We start from the raw sequence: 21472 nt of genomic DNA, 5'->3' as shown, positions 1-21472 counted from the left end.
CTGACTTTTGGAGGCTGAGTTGCAGGCGGAGGGCGCATCGTCGGAGATGGCGGGGCAGGGAGAGAGGAGGAGGAGGGGGTGGGGGAAGAGGTGCAGATTTGCACGGCTGGCCTCAGTGGGAGGCACGGAAATGCAAGCAGAGCAAGCCGGCGTGAAAGCCCCTGGGGCTTGGCACCCCAAAGGACGACCCCCAGCTCAACTCCTGCCCCCCTTGCCCACGGGCTACCCTTCCTCCTCTTCCATCAGCCAACCCATCCTATTACCTACGGGGCCGAGCGAAATTCAAAGCATTTTTAATATATTTTTTTTTCTGCTGCAAGTCTTTTCTTTTTGGGTGGGGACGATCCTCCCAGACCCCCCATGAGCGGGGAAGCATTTGGGGGCTCAGGAAGAAATTAGCACAGCTCCATACCTGTGCGAACTGCATCACTTTTAAACTCCCGGACTCTAAAGATATGGACATACACACACAGTCACACACACCAACATGCAGGAAATACAGCCAGACCAGCGCCTTTTCAGATCCGAGCTGACCGGAAGATGTTGCCTTTCATTCATTCATTCTGCCCGCGCCTGTGGAGTCCTTTGCTTTGCTAAGCGATGAGGCCTGGAACAGAAGTTGAACATTTTTTAAAGGTCCCTGCGCTCGCCAACAGGAGGAAATAGAGGCTCAGGAGTGAAATACCGAGAGAATTGGATCTGGCGCCTCCTAACACAGCTGGCAAACAGGCGGAGGGTAAGCCTTTATTGGCCATTTATAAGAGAAAAGTCTGCGGAAAGATGCAAGGCTCTCTGGGATGTGGCACAGGGAGCTCCGGGGCCCCCTTGATTAATCCTATAAGGCTTCGTGGCGGAGGTATGGGCACCCTCTATACATATGTGGAGTGCCATTAGACCTGGGTCTGCTTCCCTGTCCACATACCTGGTTCGCTGTGACCACCCCCAAAACTGAAATCCTAAATGAACAGTCAGGTCAACTTTGGTTGTGCGAAAAGCTGGCCCTAAACCAGGGGTCCTCAAACTACGGCCCGCGGGCCACATGCAAATACAAATATTGTATTTGTTCCCGTTTTGTTTTTTTACTTCGAAATAAGCTATGTGCAGTGTGCATAGGAATTTGTTCATAGTTTGTTTGTTTTTTAAACTATAGTCCGGCCCTCCAACGGTCTGAGGGACAGTGAACTGGCCCCCTGTTTAAAAAGTTTGAGGACCCCTGCCCTAAACAGTCCTCTAGGCCACGTAGGCCTGATCTTGGGAGTAAATATCACAATTAGATGACATGGGGCTGGGAAAGAAGTAAAGGGACTTTATAGATGCTTATAGCAGGCGTGGTAAAAATACTTGCCATTCTTTTAATATTGTACCTTTTCTGCCATTAACCTTGTGTGAGAGCGAGAGCAAGTCGTTTTGCAGAAAGAGAAACTGAAGCTCGGGGAAGTTATGATTCTGGAGATTGCTCTGCCCTCCTGTCATCCCCATGTCAACAGAGCAATCAGACAGACATGTGGAGAGGAAGTGGCTTCCCTCATCGGAGATTGGATGTGAACCATCAGCTCCTATTGGTCACCCTAAGAGACAGCTTCCCCCTCACTCACCTTAAAGTTTCCTGCCCCACCTCCGCCAAAGACTGCTTAGAAGTTGTTTTAATCCAAGTCCACTAGCTGGCAAACGTCAAAAATTTGTTTCACTTTGGCTCAGTGGGAGTGAGAAGGGTTTTGCCTTCCGCCTCTATCAAGAACCAGGGACCATTTTGTTTCCTTCTCTCTCACCAGAACCCTTTACGCCGCAGCGGTTCTCAACCTGTGGGTCGCGACCCCTTGGCGGTCCAACGACCCTTTCACAGGGGTCGCCTAAGACCATCCTGCATATCAGATATCTACATGACGATTCATAACAGTAGCAACATGACAGTAATGAAGTAGCAACGGAAATAATTTTATGGTTGGGTCACAACATGAGGAACTGTATTTAAAGGGCCAGAAGGTTGAGAACCACTGCTTTAAGGGAAATAGTCTTGTTATTCCTCATTTTGCAAATGAGGAAACTTCGACTGAGAAAGGCAAAGCCACTTCACCCAAGATCACACAGCTTGTAAGTGGGGTTGCTGGGGCTCGCACCGGGGCCTCGGACATCACACGCTTTTTCAGATACTATCTTTACTGCTCCCACATCATGAAACAAACATGTTCAAAGGAAGGTGCATGGACTGGAGGGGTCATGGAAAAAAGCAAAACTGAAATAGAAGGCTGGATCTTAATTCTTCTTTCCTCCCCTAAGGACCTCTCTCCCCATGTGGCCACATGGGGTCCCCCAAAAAATGGTGTCAAGAAAAGATGTGATGACAGGCACCTTAGGGTAAAAACAGTTAAGTCCATATATTACCCCGATGAGCAGTTCCTGGCATGGCAGAGTGGGAACGGTAGAGTAGTTACCTAATTTAATCCCCTCCCTTTACAAACCCTGAGGAAACTGAAGACCAGAGAGAAGAATGGGCCGGCCGGGGGTTTGTTCCCCTCTGACCCCCCCAGAATGCCTACCCTGCAGCCTGGTCCTAAGTGGTCACTCAATAAATGTTGAGCCCTTGATGGATCACCTTCCCCAGCGATATTTGCATTTTCCCTTTATCAGTAATTGGCAGATGAAAGGCTTTGTCCTCCTGTTGAAAGAATTCCAGGCATTTGCTCAAAGTGGGGGAGGAGGTAATTTTGGGCCAAAGGGGGAAGGGCCAAGACCCTTGAGCTCCTGGTGTTGGCTAATTGTCCCAGAGGAGTGGGCAGTAGGTGAGAGAAGGAAGATTAAGGTAATTCTCCAAGAGAGGTACTTTTTCTTGCAGGAAGGAAAAAAAAAAAAAAAGAAGACCAGGCCAGTTGTATTTGAAACATCATCATAATGATTTCCTGGACCCTCCTGCTCCTTCTTACAAACAGCCCAGTCAGATTCTGTGTTGGCCCCATTCATTCATTTCTTCATTCATCAAAGGTTGATTGAGCAGCTCTGTGCTTTAAGACAGGGCGTATAGAAGAACCAGCTCCGATTATACACATATTCCAGGCTGTGGACCACCAGCTTCCCAAGGGAGTTAGTTAGGAAGGGCTGATCTGGGATGGAACCCTCAGAAGTCAGGATTTTCAAACTCTTAGAAATGGAAGCGGTTATCGTATTTATATATAATTACAATAGCTCCTGGTCTTTGAGAGTTTACTATACCTTTGAGCAAAGCCACTCGCCTTTGCCATCTCTCTGAATCCTCATCAAGGTTTTGTGAAGGAGGATCTGCAATGCCCCCCTTTTATAGCTGAGGCTCAAAGAGAGGTCAGGCTACTTGCCCAAATTTTACAGCTGTGAAGTAGCAGACAGAACTTGAACCCCGGGCTTGTAGGAATCCAGAGCCCACGGCTTTACCACTCTGCCTCTGCAGGGCTGTCCCTAGGGCACAATGGAAATCTTTTATGTCTGTGATCATACAGAGCCTCTAGCCACATGTGGCTATCGAGCACTTGAAATGTGGGTAGTGGGATTAAGGAACCCAATCTTAAATTTTATCTCATTGTAATTAAATGTAAATAGTTATATGTAACTAGTGTCTACCTCATTGGACAGTGCAAATTTCGAGTGTTTTCCAGAATTTGTCACAACTCACCTACAAGGCTACCTCCTGGTCTGATTTGGCACTGGGTCCCCTATCAACCTTCTGGAAATATTTGTGGAATGAATGAAGAAAATGAAGTATTGTAATGATGAGTTGGGGGGAGGGGCCCAGGATACCTACAAAGGTCTCCTAGAGCCATCTGGCACAATGTGAATGTTTGCAGTGTTAGCCCTTAAACCGCTCACTCTGAGTGCCTGCGGAGAGCATGGCACTGTAGGCACCTGGGGAGGACAGTTACATACAAGACTGTCCCACCTGCCTGGATCTGACAAACTTCTCAAGGACAGGTAAGGGGTGATGGGGCGGGAAGCCTTAGAATAGGATAACCACTTCCTGATATATTTCCTACTGATAGACTCAAACTCAAAGATGCAATCCATTGTAGCCCTGTTCGAAATAGAAAAAGATTGAAAACACCTAAAAGTTGGGGAACTGATTGAATAATTCCTGGACCATTTGTATGCCCAATGAAATGTTATTAAATCATTAAAAGGAATAACGTAGTTCTGTATATACTGATATGGAATGGTCTCATAGCCTTATAACAAAACAAGGTGTAGAATTGTGCTGACCACTTTCGTTAAGCAAGGGGGTATATCTATAGCTACATATATTTTATATGCACAGAATTTTCTTTGGAAAGAAATAGGGAAAACACACACACACACACACACACACACACACACACGGGAAAAGATCAGTATGGCTCAGTTGGTTGGCGTGTCATCCCATACACCAAAAGGTGGCGGGTTCAATTCCCACTCAGGGCACATACCCAGGTTTCTGTTTGATACCTGGTAGGGGCGCATGCAGGAGTCAGCCATTGAATATTTCTCTCTCTCTCTCCCTCTCCCTCCTTCCCTCCCCCCCTCTCTAAAATAAATTTTAAAAAATTTTTAATGGGGAAAAGAACAGAAAAGGGAAGAAAACTTATTGTTTGGTACAGCATGAAATTTTTGCCACATGTATGCATTAGTGTTTCCTGATTTTGAACCTTATAGACTTATTTAATTTTATATGCTGTAGTACCTTTTGAATTTTGTTCTATGTAAATATATTGCATATTCAAAAAGGAATTACATTTTAGTCACCCTTTTGAGGCTCTAGGGTTCAAAATCAGGCAAATTTAAACCAAATAAATATTGCTTAGCTATATACAGGTAAGTGGTAAAGCATAAATAAAAGCAAAGGAGAGATCAACCCAAAATGCAGAAAAAGCCTCAACTCTGGGGATAATGTGAACAGCAAGAGGTACTAGTAATTTTCTCTTTCTGAATCTATATGGTGGTCACCCAAATACAATTCTTCCTCTCTCTCTAAAATCAATAAAAGCATATCCTTGGGTGAGTTAAAAAAAAGAATTCAGAATAATGTGTATGTTATGATCCCATTTATATTAAAACAAACTGCATATAGGCGATGTATAAACACACACAAAAGAAAATCAGAGAGAGGAAGTTTTTGAAGGGGTTATATAAACTATACTTAAATATGATTTGCATTTGTAATTACCATTGTGTCCTTTGAAATTTATCAAATACTTCAAACATAAAGGGATAGAAAATAAATATCACAAAGAATATAGCAAGGACGAGTGTATCTAGTACCAGACTTTGCCAAACCTTAGAGTTTTGCCATATTTTTGTATTACTTTTGCAATTAAAAAATATTTGGGGGAGCAACATACCACACTATTTCCATTAAAATGTTTGGAATTCCCAAGGACCTTTTCTGGCTTTTCATTCTTCAGTACCTTGTAGACTGAAGTATCAGAGTAGGAAAGAGCAGAATTACATAGAGCGTTGGTCACTTGGAGAAGACTTAAGTTGATGTCTAGAGTTCTGCATTTTCTAATCTTCCTTCCTGTGTGAGCATTGAAAGGAACGTTGGAAATAACAGGTGAGTTTATTAAGGGGTTAATGCCAGGAAGCTAGTCATAAAAGTTCAAAGATACTTTCAAAACTTGCATCTTTGGATTGATGGACAAGTGTGTTACCCAATGGAAATCAAAACCCAAGAATTACTTCATCGTGCTAAGTGGTCATTGGTTGCCAATCCCCAAGGGCCGGACAGCAGGGCTGGCAGTTAACCCTCTCAGGGACAGTCATGCCCTTTACATTAATGTTTATTTTGAAAGATGAAGTAGGGACAGAGGAAAAGCCTAGAAAGATCCCCAGACCTTCAGAATCTCACCCCAAAAGGCAGAGTTTCACCCTGCAAAGGGACACCTGGGGACAAATTTCCGGGAGAAAAGTTTTGAACTTTTAAAATAAGGAATCAGTGAACCTCGCTTAGTAAGAGGAAAGGAGGGGGGGGATTGATTCACTTTTTGTGCTGTCAGAAGAGAGTCCAGGGTTGGGGACGATTCCATTAATCTTGCAGACCCATCAGTCACTGAGAGGATTGAATTGCATTTCCTGCCCGAAGATGTGGAGACAGATGACCTTTGCCGCAGCCCTCAGACCCCCAGTTCACAGCTGGAGAGAGGATGTGTCAGCATTTACTTTTGGGTCTCACCCTGCCCTTTGTTCAAAATTCAGACTCTTTGTGTTCAGGCTGCTGCGGGAGTTTTTGTAGTTGTTGGTGCTGATTTTTTTTTTTTTTAATCTCCCACGTCTTGCAACTTCTGAGAAACTTTCTACTTGGCAGAAGATAATATCTGCCCCAAAGAGGGAACTAGAATAGACTCGGGGGAATTTTAAGAGAGGCCCTTGGGCCTTTTGGCTTTCATTACTGCCCCTTCCTGGGCTCCCCGAATGCTGTAGACCAAAAACTAGTAATGCCTCGTGTTTACATGGCTCTATTACAAAAAAGCTTTTACTTGCATTACCTCATGTACAAGGTACTGCTACAACAGAAGCATTTGCATAAAACAACATTTAAACTCCCAAACATCGAGAGCTATGTGATCTTAGACCAGGCACCCGAACAGTCTCAGTTGTGGCCTCTGTAAAATGGGAGTCATATTATCAAACGTGTAAGAGCTGCATGAGGATGGAATGAGCCAGTGTTCTATAACGGGGTGGTCAGTAAATGATGGGTCTTTGTTAAAATGAAGTCCACCTCCTGGACTGCATAACCCTAACTAGTTGTGGATTGGGGGAATTTAGTTTTCCCCCAAGGGGAAGGCTGAAAGGGTGGAACAGCCCTGCTTTTCTCTCCAACATCCTTTCTCACCCCAATCAGTCTGAACTCCCAGAGCTACTTTAAGTTCTTTGAAAGAAGTTGTTTTCTCTCCCGCAGGCTTTTGCATATGCTGATTCCTCCACCCTGAGCACTTTCTCCTGCCGGCCCTCTTCCTCTCCAAAACTCTTATCTTCCTACAATCAACTGAGCTGTCTTCTCTTTCCTGCCCCCTCATAATGCTTATCACATTATCTCACTGCTGCCTTCGCTCTCACCAGACTGTGAGCTGGGGGAGGGCAGGGACCCTCCCCTCCCGCCCCCACCTGTCTCATGCATTGATGCATCTCCTACCTTGCACGGTGCCAGCACCTACTCTAAAAGGATGTGTCTAATGGAAGTCCAGCATCTCTATCGTGCCTCCCCCTGGTCCCAAAATTCTTCATCCCTTCCAGAAATCTGGGAATCACAGCGCCGAGATTTCTTCTTTCCCCGCGAGCCATTCACCCTCTGCTAATGGAGTCAGTGGCTTTTTATCCCGCCTTGAAATAACATTAATTCACCAGTTATTTACTGAGTGCCTCCTAGATTCATACACAGAGCAGCATTGATAGGAAACCCTCCTCTTGGCCCCTCAGCACCTATTCATGGCAGAGAAGGAGGCCTTTCGCCCTGGTGAGGTGAGGGTGTCCCGAAAAGAGACGGAGATTTGGCTCTTATCCCCAGTCGGAAGGGAGGGATCTCTGACGCGGCCCTTAGAAATTCAACAGCCAGCCAGTTGCCCAGTTTACCCAAGCACAAAACCCTTTCTCATTTAGACTATTCCTCACAATGATAATAAAATGCTCATGTGTTAATAGTCTAATGTCTGTCTATTAAACTAAAAGGAAAAGTCCCTGCCCTGGCCGGGTAGCGCAGTAGGTTAGAGTGGTCCGCGGACCACTGATTGGCGACCGCTGGGTTAGAGTATCATCCGCTTACACCAAGGGTGCAGGTTCCATACCCTTTCAGGGCACACACAGGAATCAACCAGTGAATGCATACATAAATGGAACAACAAATCTCTCTCGGTCTCTCTCAGATCAATCAATCAATAATTAGGGGAAAAAAAGAAAAAGAAAAGGAAAGGTCCCTGAGAGACTGGCCTTGGTCTTGTTCACTGCCTATCCTCAGCCCCTTGGGCTGGGCTCATAAAATATACTCAACAAATGTTTGTTGAGTGAATGAATTCCTCAAACTCCAAAATATGTCTATTTTCAGCTTGATCAGCTAAACCTAAAAGTGCTCCTCTTTGAAGAAAATGCAAATGTTCTAAGGTCCTCTGGAAGTGCAACCAGGTAGCCTGCCTGAGGGAGGTGGTACTCTATACCTTTGTAGCTCCAAAGCTCAGGCTCTCCTCCCCTGGGTTCCAGATGGCCTACGGAGTTCATGTGATCTGCTGGGCAGAAACTGAGTCCTGGGGCCATGTGGGGGCAAGGGACCAGCTGTCATCACCCCAGAGCCCCCTATCTGGGAGGCCCCTCAAGCAGCTGATGCAGCATGAGGAGAAGGGGAAGCAGCTATTTGCTTGTGCGTGTGACTTCCCCAGGGTGGGGCCAGAGCTTATCACTTGGTCATGCTTGATGGCCTGGAGGGCTGGAGACCTAGGGTGGAAAGAGGAGAGGTGGTGGAGCTGGCTGTGGGGACAGGGCAGGGACTGGTGCGCCTGAGAATCACCAACATCCAAAGGGCATGTGGGTCTTAGTCTTCTGCTCCTGGTCTCTGGAATTGATTTGTCTGCCTGAGCCTGGACTCCAGCCTCAGCATCTCCCATAGGCAATCACATCTAATGTCTGCCCTGGGCACAGCATGGACACTGCATCCAGCCGTCTGAACCCTCCAGTCACCTGGGTCTACTTACCTGCCTGTCCAATCTTAAACTCTTGGAAAACTGTGGACATTCCTTTTGTCTCCACCATGATACTAGGCACTCAGTAGGCACACAACAAAAAGTGATTGGCACGCCCAGCCGTCATGGCTCAGTGATTGAGCATCAACCTATGAACCAGGAGGTCATAGTTCAATTCCCGGTTAAGGCACATAGCCTAGTTGCAGGGTCGATCCCCAGTGAGGGGTATGCAGGAGGCAGCCAATCAATGATTCTCTCATCATTGATGGTTCTATCTCTCCCTCTCCCTTCCTGTAAAATGAGAGGAAGGGTGAGGGGTAGAGAGTTAGAAACATGGATGAGAGAGAAACATCTATCAGCTGCCTCCTGCACGTTCACTACTGGGGATGGAGCCAGCAACCAAGGTACATACCCTTGTCCAGAATCAAACCCGGGACCCTTCAGTCTGCAGGCGGACGCTCTATCCCAGTGGTTCTCAACCTTCCTAATGCCGCGACCCTTTAATACAGTTACTCATGTTGTGGTGACCCCCAACCATAAAATTATTTTCATTGCTATTTCATAACTGTAATTTGCTACTGTTATGAATCATAATGTAAATATCTGATATGCAGGATGTATTTTCATTGTTACAAATTGAACATAATTAAAGCATTGTGATTAATCACAAAAACAATATGTAATTATATATGTGTTTTCCGATGGTCTTAGGTGACCCCTGTGAAAGGGTCGTTCGACCCCCAAAGGGGTCGCGACCCACAGGTTGAGAACCACTGTATCCACTGAGCCAAACTGGCTAGGGGAAAAAATATATTTTTTAAAAAAGTGATTGGCAGTGACGGGATCCTTGGTCCTTCCAGAGTCCTCACTTCTCAGCCTATGAGCAATGTGCCTATGAGGAGGCGTCTTCACCTCTCTGAATCTCATTATCAATGGGAAAAATAATAGCTTGTTGGTAGAATGAAATGAGATCACGGAAACCCCAGTCATGACACTCCATAGTTCCTGTTTCTGTTTTCATTTTCTCTGTAGCACTGATCAGTATCATATATATATATATATATATATTTTTTCCTCCTCACACTAGGATATCAACAACACAAAGCAGGTGTTTTATTCTGTTTTGTTCACCACTATTTCCCCAGCCCCTCATACATAGCACGGCACAGGGTAGGTTCCCAGTAAATATTTGTTGAATAAATGAATGGATGGATGCAGAGTGACTCATATTCAATAAGTGCCCCATAATGGTAGATATCATTAATTTACCATTGTAATCAAGAACTCAGCCTCTGGAATCTGAAAGGAGTGTAATTGGGGTAGGAGAAAATTAGCACCATGATAGGGGTTTAGGAGCTCTGGCTGAGGAATCCTGCCTGCACTATTTCTAGTTACTTGATTTGGAACAAGTGACTTCATGTTCCTAAGACTCAGTTTCCAAATCTGTAAAATGGAGGTAATAACAGTACCTCCCCGGCAGGATGTGGGCTAGGATAAGATGGCAAATGAAAAGCACTCAGTAGAGTGCCGGGCACATAATAAGTGTTTAATAAACCAGAACCATGGTTACACGTTGTAGTAATACTCAGACTAGAGGTGACTTCTGAGTCAATTCAACAGTTGCTAAGCACTTAAAACATGTCAGGCTCCAGCCAGCTCAACAATGTTTACTGACCTTTATCTGTGAGTTCCTCAAGGAAAGACATTGTGTTTATTTACATTGTCATGATCTTACTAGTAGCTCCCAGTAGATGCTAATTCATGTTAAACATGCTGGAAAAATCACACGCTAAACTCGATTATGAGTAAGAACATAAAATAGCGAATAGAATAATATCAACTGCCTACGGTGTGCCAGGCATGGTGTTCGGTGCTGGAGACGTGGCAGTGAATTTAAACATGGAGGTCACTACTTTTAGGCTAGTGAACTTAGCGGAGCGACTAGACCTTGTTCCAACAGTTGCACAGATAGGCGAAACATTGCAACTGATAAGTGTATCACAACAGAGAGGTGTATGAGACTATGAGATATATAAAATGGGCAGGGGGAGGAGGGGGTTGTCCTGGTCTGGGGCTGAGCAGGAAGTTGGGGAGCTGTTGCAGAGAAGTGAGGCACTGAGCTGGCTGATCTCTGTGGAAAGAGGAGGTCTTAGCTAGGCCAAGTGGGGAAAGTGTTCTCAGCTGAAAAAAGAGCAGATGCAGAAGCCTCGTGATGGGGGCTGGGGGGAGGGGGTGGAACGGGACGACATGTGCTAAAGGAACTGAAAGAAGACCCAGATGACCCAAACAAATCCAGTGAGTTGAAGGCAGGGGCTTAAGGTGAAATAAACTGGAAAAATCTAAGTGGTCACTTTGGGAATCAATCGGGTAATATCTGGTGAAGCTAAAGGAGTGTGCAACCTATTATCCAGCAGTTCCATAGCTAGGAACATTCTACAAAAACACAAACACAAGTACACCAGGAAGCGCAAACAAGAATGTTATCCGAGCTGTACCATGTGCAATCTCAAAAAACTTGAAACCACCTCAATGTTCAACAGGAGAGTGGAGAGATTGCAGCATATGTCAAGTTTGTGCGGTGCGGTGCAACTTTATTGGGGAAGCAAGAGTGAGGAATAGGGGGACTGAAGCAGGGAAAGAAGAAGAGTCAATACGAGGGTACTGGGGGGGGGGGACTAGAAACATATGTTATACTTTCAACAATAAAGATTTAATTTTTAAAAGTAAAATGAAGTGGCCCTAGCCAGTTTGACTCAGTGGATAGAGCGTCGGCCTGTGGACCAAAGGGTCCCGGGTTCAAATCCTGTCAAGGCACATACCTGGGTTGCAGGCTCCTCTCCCACCCGGGCCCTGGTCAGGCTTGTGCAGGAGGCAACCAATCAATGTGTTTCTCTCACATTGATATTTCTGTCTTTCCCTCTCTCTTCCACTCTCTCTAAAGATAAATGGAAAAATATTCTCGGGTGAGGATTTTTAAAAACACATACTAAAACAAAACAAAACAAAAAACCCTGAGGATAGTAGTGACTTTGGGGAAGAAAGGGATTTTTGTTGTTGCTGTTGTTCTTTTTTTTCCTTTTCATGAAATGCTTCACAAATTTACAAGTTGTCCTTGTGTAGGAGCCATGCTAATATTCTATGTATTGTTCCAACTTTAGTAAATGTACTATTGAATTGAGCACTTCTATTGAATTGAGCACTTTTTTAAAATATCATAGGATTTACCATTTTAACCATTTCAGGTCTACAGTTTAGTGGCATTAAGTATAAATTGTTGTGCAACCATCAGCACCATCCAAATCTATAACTTTTTAAAAAAATATTTTATTGTTTCAGAGAGGAAGGTAGAGCGAAAGAGAGATAGAAGCATCAATGATAAGAGAGAATCATTGATCTGCTGCCTCCTGCACACCCCACATTGGGGATCGAGCCTGCAACCTGGGCATGTGTCCTGACTGGGAATCGAACCGTGACCTCCTAGTTCATAGGTTGATGCTCAACCACTGGGCAACACCAGCTGGGCTCATGTACATGTTTATTTCTTATTTTTAAACCTTACAACTGCATAATATTCTTCTTTCTTTTTCACATGTGCTCACAGTATTAATCATTTATTACCAAAATAATCTGTATATATTTAAAGTTATCTTTATAAATGTTTTAAATAAGCTGATTATTAAATATAAGATCTCAATATAAGATCATGATAAATGAGTAAATTATCTTGTATTATTAAGAAAGAGGGAAAAGATGGTGGTGATGGTTACACCACAAGGTGAATGTACTTAATGCCACTGAACCGTACACTTTAAAATGGTTAAAATGGTAAGTTGTTATGTATATTTTACCACAATTTAAAATAGAAGCGGAGGAGGAGGAGGAAGGAAGGAGGGAAGGAAGTGTCAGATCAGGCAAAGCCTTGTGACTATGGTAAGGATTTTAGGCTTTAACAATTTCTATGCATTATCTGAATTTTTATAAGAGGTCCAGGCAAAGGGTTGTACCAAGAAGGAAGAATCAAATCCTTTTTCAGCTGGAAAAGTCAGGCCAAATGGGAGGGTGGGCAGCCTGTCGGAGGCGCCCAGCTCCCTGGCAACCTCAGGATTAGGACCAGCCTGCTGCCCTCCTGTCTGGTGTATGAATAACGAACTGCCAGGAGGAGAAGCAGCAGGAACCAGAAACAGGCACAGACTGAACGTGTGCTATAGGCAAAGTCCCTCCTGGCTGCCCTGGGGATGGACAGGCAGGTGAGCGAGGGGCAAGTCAACCTGCCCTTCAAAGAGCTGGTCACAGGTGAGGCAGTAAGGCTCTGGGAAAGGTACCTGGCAGTACAAGGTGATAAGGGCCCCTCTACACTCTGAACATACCCACATTATAGCCTTACCTTTGAGTGTTAGAGTTATTTATTTATAGGCCATTTTAGAAAGAAGAATGGGGGTCCCTTGAGGGCATTCATTGATTCAGGCATTTATGGAACTACTGTGTACACAGGCACTGATTTGGGACAGCTGGCATACAGTAGATGCTTAACAAATGTATAGTATCCAGCATTCAGTAGGCACTCAATAAATGTTCCTTGAATTGAATAAATAACTTGCACCAGGCCTAGTACACAGTTGGTGTTCAATAATAATGTTGACCTTCACGAAGGAAGAACTAGCAGCACAGGGCCTGGCCCACAGGGAGTCTTCATTCAATGTTGTACCCTCCTGCCTCTCTGACCTACCTCAATCCCGAACCTACATCCTGGAAACTGAATTCCAGAGACCATCACCTATCCATTACCATCACCTATGCATTCATCCATTTAACAAGGCTGGACTGTGCACCAGTCACTGGGAATGCAAGCAGGGAACAAAGCAAGGAAGGGTTTTTCTCTCATTTGCCCACCACATTTCAGTGGGAGAGACACTAAATAAGTAAACAAGTTTTAAAAACAAGTAGGTAATGTTAAGGGCTTATGTTGACATTAAGCAAACCCTGGTGATGTGAGAGACTGCAGGGAGTGGGGGGCGAGATAGATGAGTCAGGGAAAGGCCTCTCTGAGAAGGTGACATTGAGCTACTAGGTGTACCGGTTAATAATGCGGATTTTGTAATCCACGAAAACACGGTAATTTCAAGGGAAACATCAAAAGTGCTTTATTCAAAGTAATGTCCATCGCTAGCTACCCATTTCTCCCATCTTTCAGGTAATTTGTGGATGCCGTCCCAATAGAACTTTTCTTGGTTTGAGGCAAATCATTCAGAGACCCAATTTTCCACTTCTTCGTACGTTTTGAAGTGCTGCTCAGAAAGTGCGTGTGCCATCGATGGCAACAAGTGGTCATCTGAAGGAGCAAGGTCTGGTGAGTACAGTGGGTGGGTTAATACTTCCTAGGCAAGATCTTTTAACTGGTTTTGAAGTGTGTGATGGTGTGTCATCATGAAGCAAAATTACTTTGCCTTGTCTTCTGGCACATTCTGGTTGTTTCACGATCAAAACATAGTTCAAATTGATTATTTGTTGTCAGTAGCGATAAGTATTAACAGTTTCACATGGTTTTAGAAGCTCATAATACACCACACCTTCCGGATCCCACCAAACGCAGAGCATTGTCTTCTTTCCAAAGCGATTTGGCCTTGCCGTCGATGTTGATGGTTGACCTGGATCAACCCATGATTTTGTTTGTTTGGGATTCTCAGAATAAACCCACTTTTCATCGACAGGCACAATTCGATGCCAAAAAGACTTTCTTTCGTGCCGTTGAAGCAACATTTTACTGATGACTTTTCGGTTTTCCATTTGTCTTTCGTTCAGTTGATGTGGCACCAGTTTTCCTTCCTTTAAAATCTTTCCCATTGCTTGTATATGATCAGAAATTGTTTGCTGAGCAACGTTTAATCTTTCTGCAAATTGTTTTTGAGTTTGACACGCATCTTCATCCAATAATGCTTGTAATTGTTGGTCTTCAAACTTTTTCGGTTGACCTGGGCGTTCTTTGTCTTTCACAACGAAATCATCACTTTTAAAGCGTTTAAACCAGCGTTCACAAGTATCTTGTGATGGAGCATGTCCACCATAAGCTTCCCGAAGTATTCAGCAGCACTTTTCTTTTTTTTTTTTTTCAAATATATTTTATTGTTTTTTTACAGAGAGGAAGGGAGAGAGATAGAGAGTTAGAAACATCGATGAGAGAGAAACATCGATCAGCTGCCTCCTGCACATCTCCCACTGGGGACGTGCCCACAACCCAGGTACATGCCCTTAGCCGGAATCGAACCTGGGACCCTTCAGTCCACAGGACGACGCTCTATCCACTGAGCCAAACCGGTTTCGGCAGCACTTTTCTTCAAAATAAAGTAATGAATTAAAACTTCCTGCCCTGGCTGGTTTGGCTCAGTGGATGGAGCGTTGGCCTGCAGACTCAAGGGTCCCAGGTTCGATTCCGGTCAAGGGCATGTACCTTGGTTTCGGGCACATCCCCAGTAGGGGGTGTGCTGGAGGCAGCTGATCGATGTCTCTCTCTCATCGATGTTTCTAACTCTCTATCCCTCTTCCTTCCTCTCTGTAAAAAAATCAATAAAATATATATATTTTTAAAAAACTTCCCACAAATGCTCTTTTTTGGCATGAAATTCGACGTTTTCAAGCGTAAAAATATCTATGATGTTAACACCATCAGAAAATTTGACATATGAAGTTTTGAAGCTTGCTGTCAATACAAAATAGCATACATATCAAAGCGCATATATAACATTTGTGTAACTCCATGTATTGAAAAAAATCCGCATTATTAACCAGTACACCTAGTAAATTCTAAAGGGAAGAACCAGCCAGCCATGGGACAATATGGGGGAACAGCATGTGCAGAGGCCTTGAGGATTTGGCCTGTGGAAAGAACAATGAAAAGCTACTTGCTCCTATGCAAGTAAGTTGGGGAGAGTGAGTGGGCGGAATGGTGTTGGAGAGATAGAAAGGGGCTAGATCAGATAAGGCCTTCCCATCACAGGTAAGGAGCTTAGTTTTTTAAAATACATTTTGATTGATTTCAGAGAAGAAGGGGTGGGGGTAGAAACATCAATGATGAGAATCATTGATAGGCTGCCTCCTGTATACCCCACCCTGGGAATCGAGCCCACAACTCAAGCATGTGTCCTGACCAGGAATCTAACTGTGACCTCCTGGTTCATAGATCGACGATCAACCACTGAGCCACACTGGCCTGGCAGGAGCTTGGATTTTATTCTAACTCAGATGCAAAGCCATTGGCAGCAGAGACACCAGGGAGCAGGTTACTACTGCAGATTTTTCTGGGCAAGTGATAACAGTGACCTGGAGAAGATGGAAGAGGATGCTGGGGGAGAAGGTACAGATTTTAAGAAAATGTTAAGGGCTACATTCATCTGGTTTTTTTCATGGATTAGGTGTGGTGGGGGAAGGGCAGGGGGGAAGGAAAGCAAGGATTCAGGGTGGCTCCTAGGGTGATGAACACCCCAAATTCCCCACCTCCCCAGAGGCCTCATAGAACCGCATTGCACTTGACAGGCGGTTCCTGGGAGGCTGGGCATTTTTGTGTGATTAGTTCTCTGGGAAATAAATGCCTCAGTTAAAAGGCTTTTACAAACCAGGGCAAGGGATTAAAGGAGGCCCAGGGTCAGGAGACAGCTGAGCACGGAGCCTTTTAATCTAAACCTTAAACGTTTTTATTTTTCACTTCCTGGACCCAGGGTGTCACTTTAAATACATGTTTGGCAACATCGGCTGTTCTATTTTTCTTTTTAATTATACAAAGAGAGAGTCTGGAGACGGCTCAGCCCCAGGATGGAGGAGGCGAGGAAGGTTTGGCAGCAGTTAGAGGCAGAGACACTAAATAAAAATCCAGTGGATTTGAAACCTTTTGAAGGAGCGTGGAGACCAAACTCCCAACTGCCCCAAACTCGGTGTGGTCAGCCCTGACTCAGGATTTCTAAAAGGAGACTGACAGAATCACCAGCTTAGAGCAGAGAGAGGACAGATGGGCATGTCTCCGAGATAAAAATACCACCAGCAGCAGCACCGCTTTTGCACCTTTAGTTTATTCCCAGGCCTCTGTCCTCTTCCCTCCTTTCATCCTCTGAGCAGAAAATAGCTAACTAGATCCTTCATTCACATTTACAAGGTGCTCCCTCTTACGTGCCAGGCACTGGGTTAAGTTGTTTTATACACTCAACTATTCCATGAGTCGATACTCATATACCATGATCCCCATTTTCTAGATGGGGTATCTGAGGCTCGGAGAGATTAAACATAACCCCAACTCCCCACTGTAGGGCCTGGGCTTCTTTGTCCTCAAAACCATTCCTTGCCCTCCTCTGCTTTGTAGGCCAATCCCTACAGGCTGTCAATCAACTAGCTTCCTGCATAGATCCACTAATGGGAGGCAGTGATAGGAGCCTGGTGGGCGGGAGGAAGGGAGAAGCCAGGGTATTTCTCCCTCTCTCTGCCTTGGGTTGTATCTCCAACAGCAGCCATATTTACTGTGTCTCCAAGTCTCACCACACAGGCCCACTGTGGGTCCAGCTTCTATCTGGGATTCCAGTCCTTCCTGGGTTCCAGAAACACCTCCTCCTTCTGTCCCTCCAACCCAAGAGTGGTGCTTACCCTCTTGCTATTGCCAACCTGTAGGTGAGTCATCCTCCAATTTGCCTTCTTCCATAGTTCTTTCATTACCTACGAAGCAATTCTTTGTGTAAATTCCTCTATTCTGGTATGTTTTCCCTAGTTGGATTCTCACTGATATTCTGCCTTTTGTAGATAGCCAATTCATTGGATTTGGAATTAGCCAATTCCTTAGGTTTGGAATGAGATACACTCCTTTCACTGAGCACAGAACATCCCACAAGAGGGAAAATACTACCCACCATTTACTGGGCATTATGCTAATTGCCGGACAAATGTGCTTTCACGGGACACTCATAACAACCCTTTCTGCCAAGTCCCACTACCATTCCCACTTGACAGATGGGGCTCAGAGAGGTTGGGTTGCTTGCTCAAAGTGACACAGTTCTAAATTAACAAAGCTGGAATTCGAACTGAGGTAGGCCTAGTTCCTAAGTCTGTGCCCTTTTCTAATCTCTGTTAACATCCTAAACACACAGCCCCTGATACGCCCATGAAAACTCAACTTCCATGGCTGACGGAAGACCCCACCTCAGTTCTCTCCAGGGCACTCATAAGAATCTCCTGGGCTGCTGTAACAACATAACACACACTGGGTGGCTGAGAACACCAGAGATGTACTGTCTCACGATTCCGGAGGCCAGAAGTTTGAAATCAAGGTATCAGCATGGCCATGTTCCCTCTTTAGACTCTATGAAATGATCTATTGCAGGCCTTTCTCCTAGCTTCTCTTAGCCAAAGGCATTCCTGGACTTGTAGATGGCCATCTTCTCTCTCTCTCTCTCTCTCTCTCTCTCTCTCTCTATATATATATATATATATATATATTTCAGAGAGGAAGGGAGAGGGGGAGAGAGAAACATCAATGAGAGAGAATCATTGATCGGCTGCCTCCTGCACGCACCCTACTGGGGATCCAGCCCGCAACCCAGGCATGTGCTCTTGACCAGAACTGAACCTGGGAGCCTTCCGTCCACAGGCCGTCGCTCTATCCACTGAGCCAAACCAGCTAGGGCTCCCTATGTCTCTTCACACTCTCTTCTCTCTGGACACGTCTGTGTCCAAATTTACATTTTTTTATAAGCACGTAGTCATATTGGATTAGGGCTCACTGTAATGACCTCATTTCAACTTGGTTATCTCTATAAAGACCCTGTCTCCAAATAAGATCACATTCTGAAGTGCTGGGAGTTAGGACTTGAACGTCCTAACTTTTGGGGGACACCATTCAACCCCCAACAGTCCTCCCTGATCTCAGGTTTTCAGTCTCTACGAGGTGACCCAGTGGTCCTGTTTTGCTAACGGAGGATTAGATCTTCCAGGAAGATATTTAATTCTGCTGACACCCCACCCCTTTAAAAGATGCAATGACTTCATCTACTTGACTTCAAGAGTTATTTTAAAGCTAGAGTAATCAAGACAATGGATTTGGCAGGAAAATAGACATGTAGAGCAATGGTCTAGAATAGAGTCCAGAAATAGTTACTTCTTTTTTTTTTTTGAGAAAATTTACATTTTTTTATTGGTATGAAATTTTCCAAATCCATTATTTAGACACTTCATTTTTTTCAAAAATGTCCAAGCATTTCAATGGAGAAACCTACTTCACTCAAAAATCAGTTGATGGGATCATACACCTGAACATACAAGCACAGTTTTGTTTTGTTTTAAATCTGTTTTAAAACATAGGTGAAGACCTTCATGACCTTGAGGTTGGCAAAGATTTCTCAGCCAGGACACAAAAAGCACTAACCATAAAAGGCATGGGCACGAAGCCACAGACCCAGCAATGCCTTCTGACCAGGGGGAAGCATGAGCCTGAGGTGCCCAGGAATGGGAGTTTTGTTCTATAAAGGCAAGCGCTCCAGAAATGGTGGCTCTTTTTATTATTATTCATTTAGGGATTTCGAGACTCAGAGCAGTCAGAGGGGAGGCATGGATGGGGAAGGGAGTAAACAGAGGCAAGCCAAAGGACTATGACGGGCTCTGGAAAAATGCTCTCTTTTTTAATTGAAGTGCAAGTGATGACTTCTTTGAGGTCTTAATTGGGCAGGAAGAGGGGGAGGGTTCCTCTTCACTTGGGCATCAGATTTACCTCTCCTAAAAATCTGCCTGGGGTGGGCGACTGGGTGTCCAAATTCAGGGTCCAGAAATAGGTATTTGTAAGGTCTCCATTTTTGCTCAAAGGATTGGGGGTTCAGAGAGGTTAAAGTCACACTGCAGCTGAGTGGCCATGGGAACAACCAACCTGAATCACTGTAAAATACTAAAAATAATTAAAAATGCAAGCTCCTCTAGTTCAGTTTCAGACTTTACTCGAAGACCTTGCTAAAAATAAACTGCTTGGGTGGGTTTTAGTGACTTGCATTTTAACAAAAACCCCTGGAGATTCTGATGCAGAGGAGGAGGTGACTCTGGTGGTGGTTAAGCCCAGAGGCTGGATGGTTTAAGGTTCTGTACTACTACTTACTGGCTCTCTGTCCAGTTTTCTCATCTATAATATAGTAACAGTAACACCGTGGGTTGTTGTAAGGAATTTCCGAGTTCTATGTGATATACTCAATATAATAAAATAATAATAAAGAACAAGATAATCTTATATAATAAAAGGGTAATATGCAAATTTACCCTAACGGCGGAATGACCAGAATGACCGCTGGACTAGTCACTATGAGGCACACTGACCATCTCTTGGTCCCTTTCTCTGGCCAGCAGGCTCCGATCGCCTGATGGCAAACGGGGAACTGGGGTTGGGTGGTGGGGGATGCAGGCTGCGCCAGGCCAAGGCCCCCGCCCTGCCAGTCGCCTCACACACAGACAGCGACCTGTGGCAGGGGCGGGGCCAGCGAGCAGGTGGGAACAGCAGACCTCTTGGTCCCTTCCCCCGGCTGTCACCAGATGGTGAACGGGGAACCGGGGGTGGGTGGTGGGGTGGGCGGGGCCAGCTGCGGGCAGCCGGGGAAGATGGCCCTGATCGCAGGCTAGGCCTAGGGACTGTACCCGCGCATGAATTTCATGCGCCGGGCCTCTAGTTTAATATGTAATTAATATATACTTCTATTTAGCCCTGGCTGAGTAAGTAACTCAGTTGGTTAGAGTGTCATCCTGATACTCCAAGGTTTCAAGTTTGATCCCTGGTCAGGGCACATATAAGAATCAACCAATGAATTCATGAATAATTGGAACAACAAATAGATGTTTCTTCTCTCAAAATAAAAATAAAATAAAAAAAGAATGGAAGGTGGGCATTCTTATGAAAATATATACTTCTATTTAAATACATTTCATATTATATATTTATAATAAATATATAAATTATCTAATAATAAAGGGCTTAAAATAGTGCCTGTCGTTGGTAAGTACTACTTAAGTAAGTGTTAACTTTTTTTTTTACCCCATATAATGGTGAGCTTGCTACCTGCTAAGGATGATCATGCCATCTCTGACCAGCCCTGGGCTATGTCCACTGGGCAAAGTGGTGCAGCTGGTTGTTACAGCCCTTTCAGTTGGAACTTTACACCCTCATGCACAGTTGATTGAAAAATTCGATTTGGTCTCGTGGGATATAAACCCCAAAAGGCTGAGAGCACACCTCCCTGGCCACTAGGGGGAGCCACACAGGATGCTTGGAGGCACTTCTGGGATAGACACCCTGGGTTCCAAACATGATTCTTCACTGGCTCCTTTGGTGTCCTTTCACAAGGTGCTTTCTCTCTGGAGCCTCAGTTTCTCCATCTGTTAAATGGGTGTTGCCCATCTCATGGTCGCACCTGGCTCTAATCGGGTGGGGAAAAGCTACTAACCACATAGGCCTTTCAGGACTCTAGGACCCTACGTTGGGAGACAGGTCCCCCTCAGGTCTGGATAGCACTTTTATTATTATTAATTATTTTTGCTCTGTGCAGATGGTGGGATTCAAACCCCAGAGAATTAAAAGGAGGGGGGGATGGACATGATATAGGAGCAGGAGAAAGGAAACCTGGTCCCATCCCCCCTAAAACCCCCTATTGAATTCCCTCCCACCCCCACCCCCCAAAAAAACCCTACTGAGTTCCCTCCCATCCTTTTGTTCTCCTTAATCAGCGAATCTCTCCTCCAAGCTTCCAGCCTCTTCCCCCTTTTAGACCTACTGGCCTCCCTCAGGCCCCATCAGCCTCCAAATGTTGTGTGTA

The 21472-nt window shown here is 44.8% G+C and overlaps 1 protein-coding gene and 1 non-coding gene across 2 annotated transcripts in view; both read right to left on the bottom strand.

Moving 5' to 3' along the window:
* Positions 1-17330, bottom strand: part of KDM2B (lysine demethylase 2B) — a 106498-nt gene extending 89168 nt beyond the window's left edge. The window contains exon 1 of the mRNA XM_023746078.1: positions 17283-17330. Coding sequence (XP_023601846.1) covers positions 17283-17315 — 33 coding nt within the window. The 5' untranslated portion in view covers positions 17316-17330. The remainder of the gene's footprint in view (positions 1-17282) is intronic.
* Positions 11736-11842, bottom strand: LOC111823705. The gene has a single exon (XR_002826776.1). It is a non-coding gene; the product is annotated as a U6 spliceosomal RNA (small nuclear RNA).
* Positions 17331-21472: the final 4142 nt, after the last annotated feature.

This window comes from Myotis lucifugus, unplaced genomic scaffold (genome assembly GCF_000147115.1).
Source record: "Myotis lucifugus unplaced genomic scaffold, Myoluc2.0 scaffold_626, whole genome shotgun sequence".
Lineage (NCBI taxonomy): Eukaryota > Metazoa > Chordata > Mammalia > Chiroptera > Vespertilionidae > Myotis > Myotis lucifugus.
This window is presented reverse-complemented; position numbering and strand designations above follow the sequence as displayed.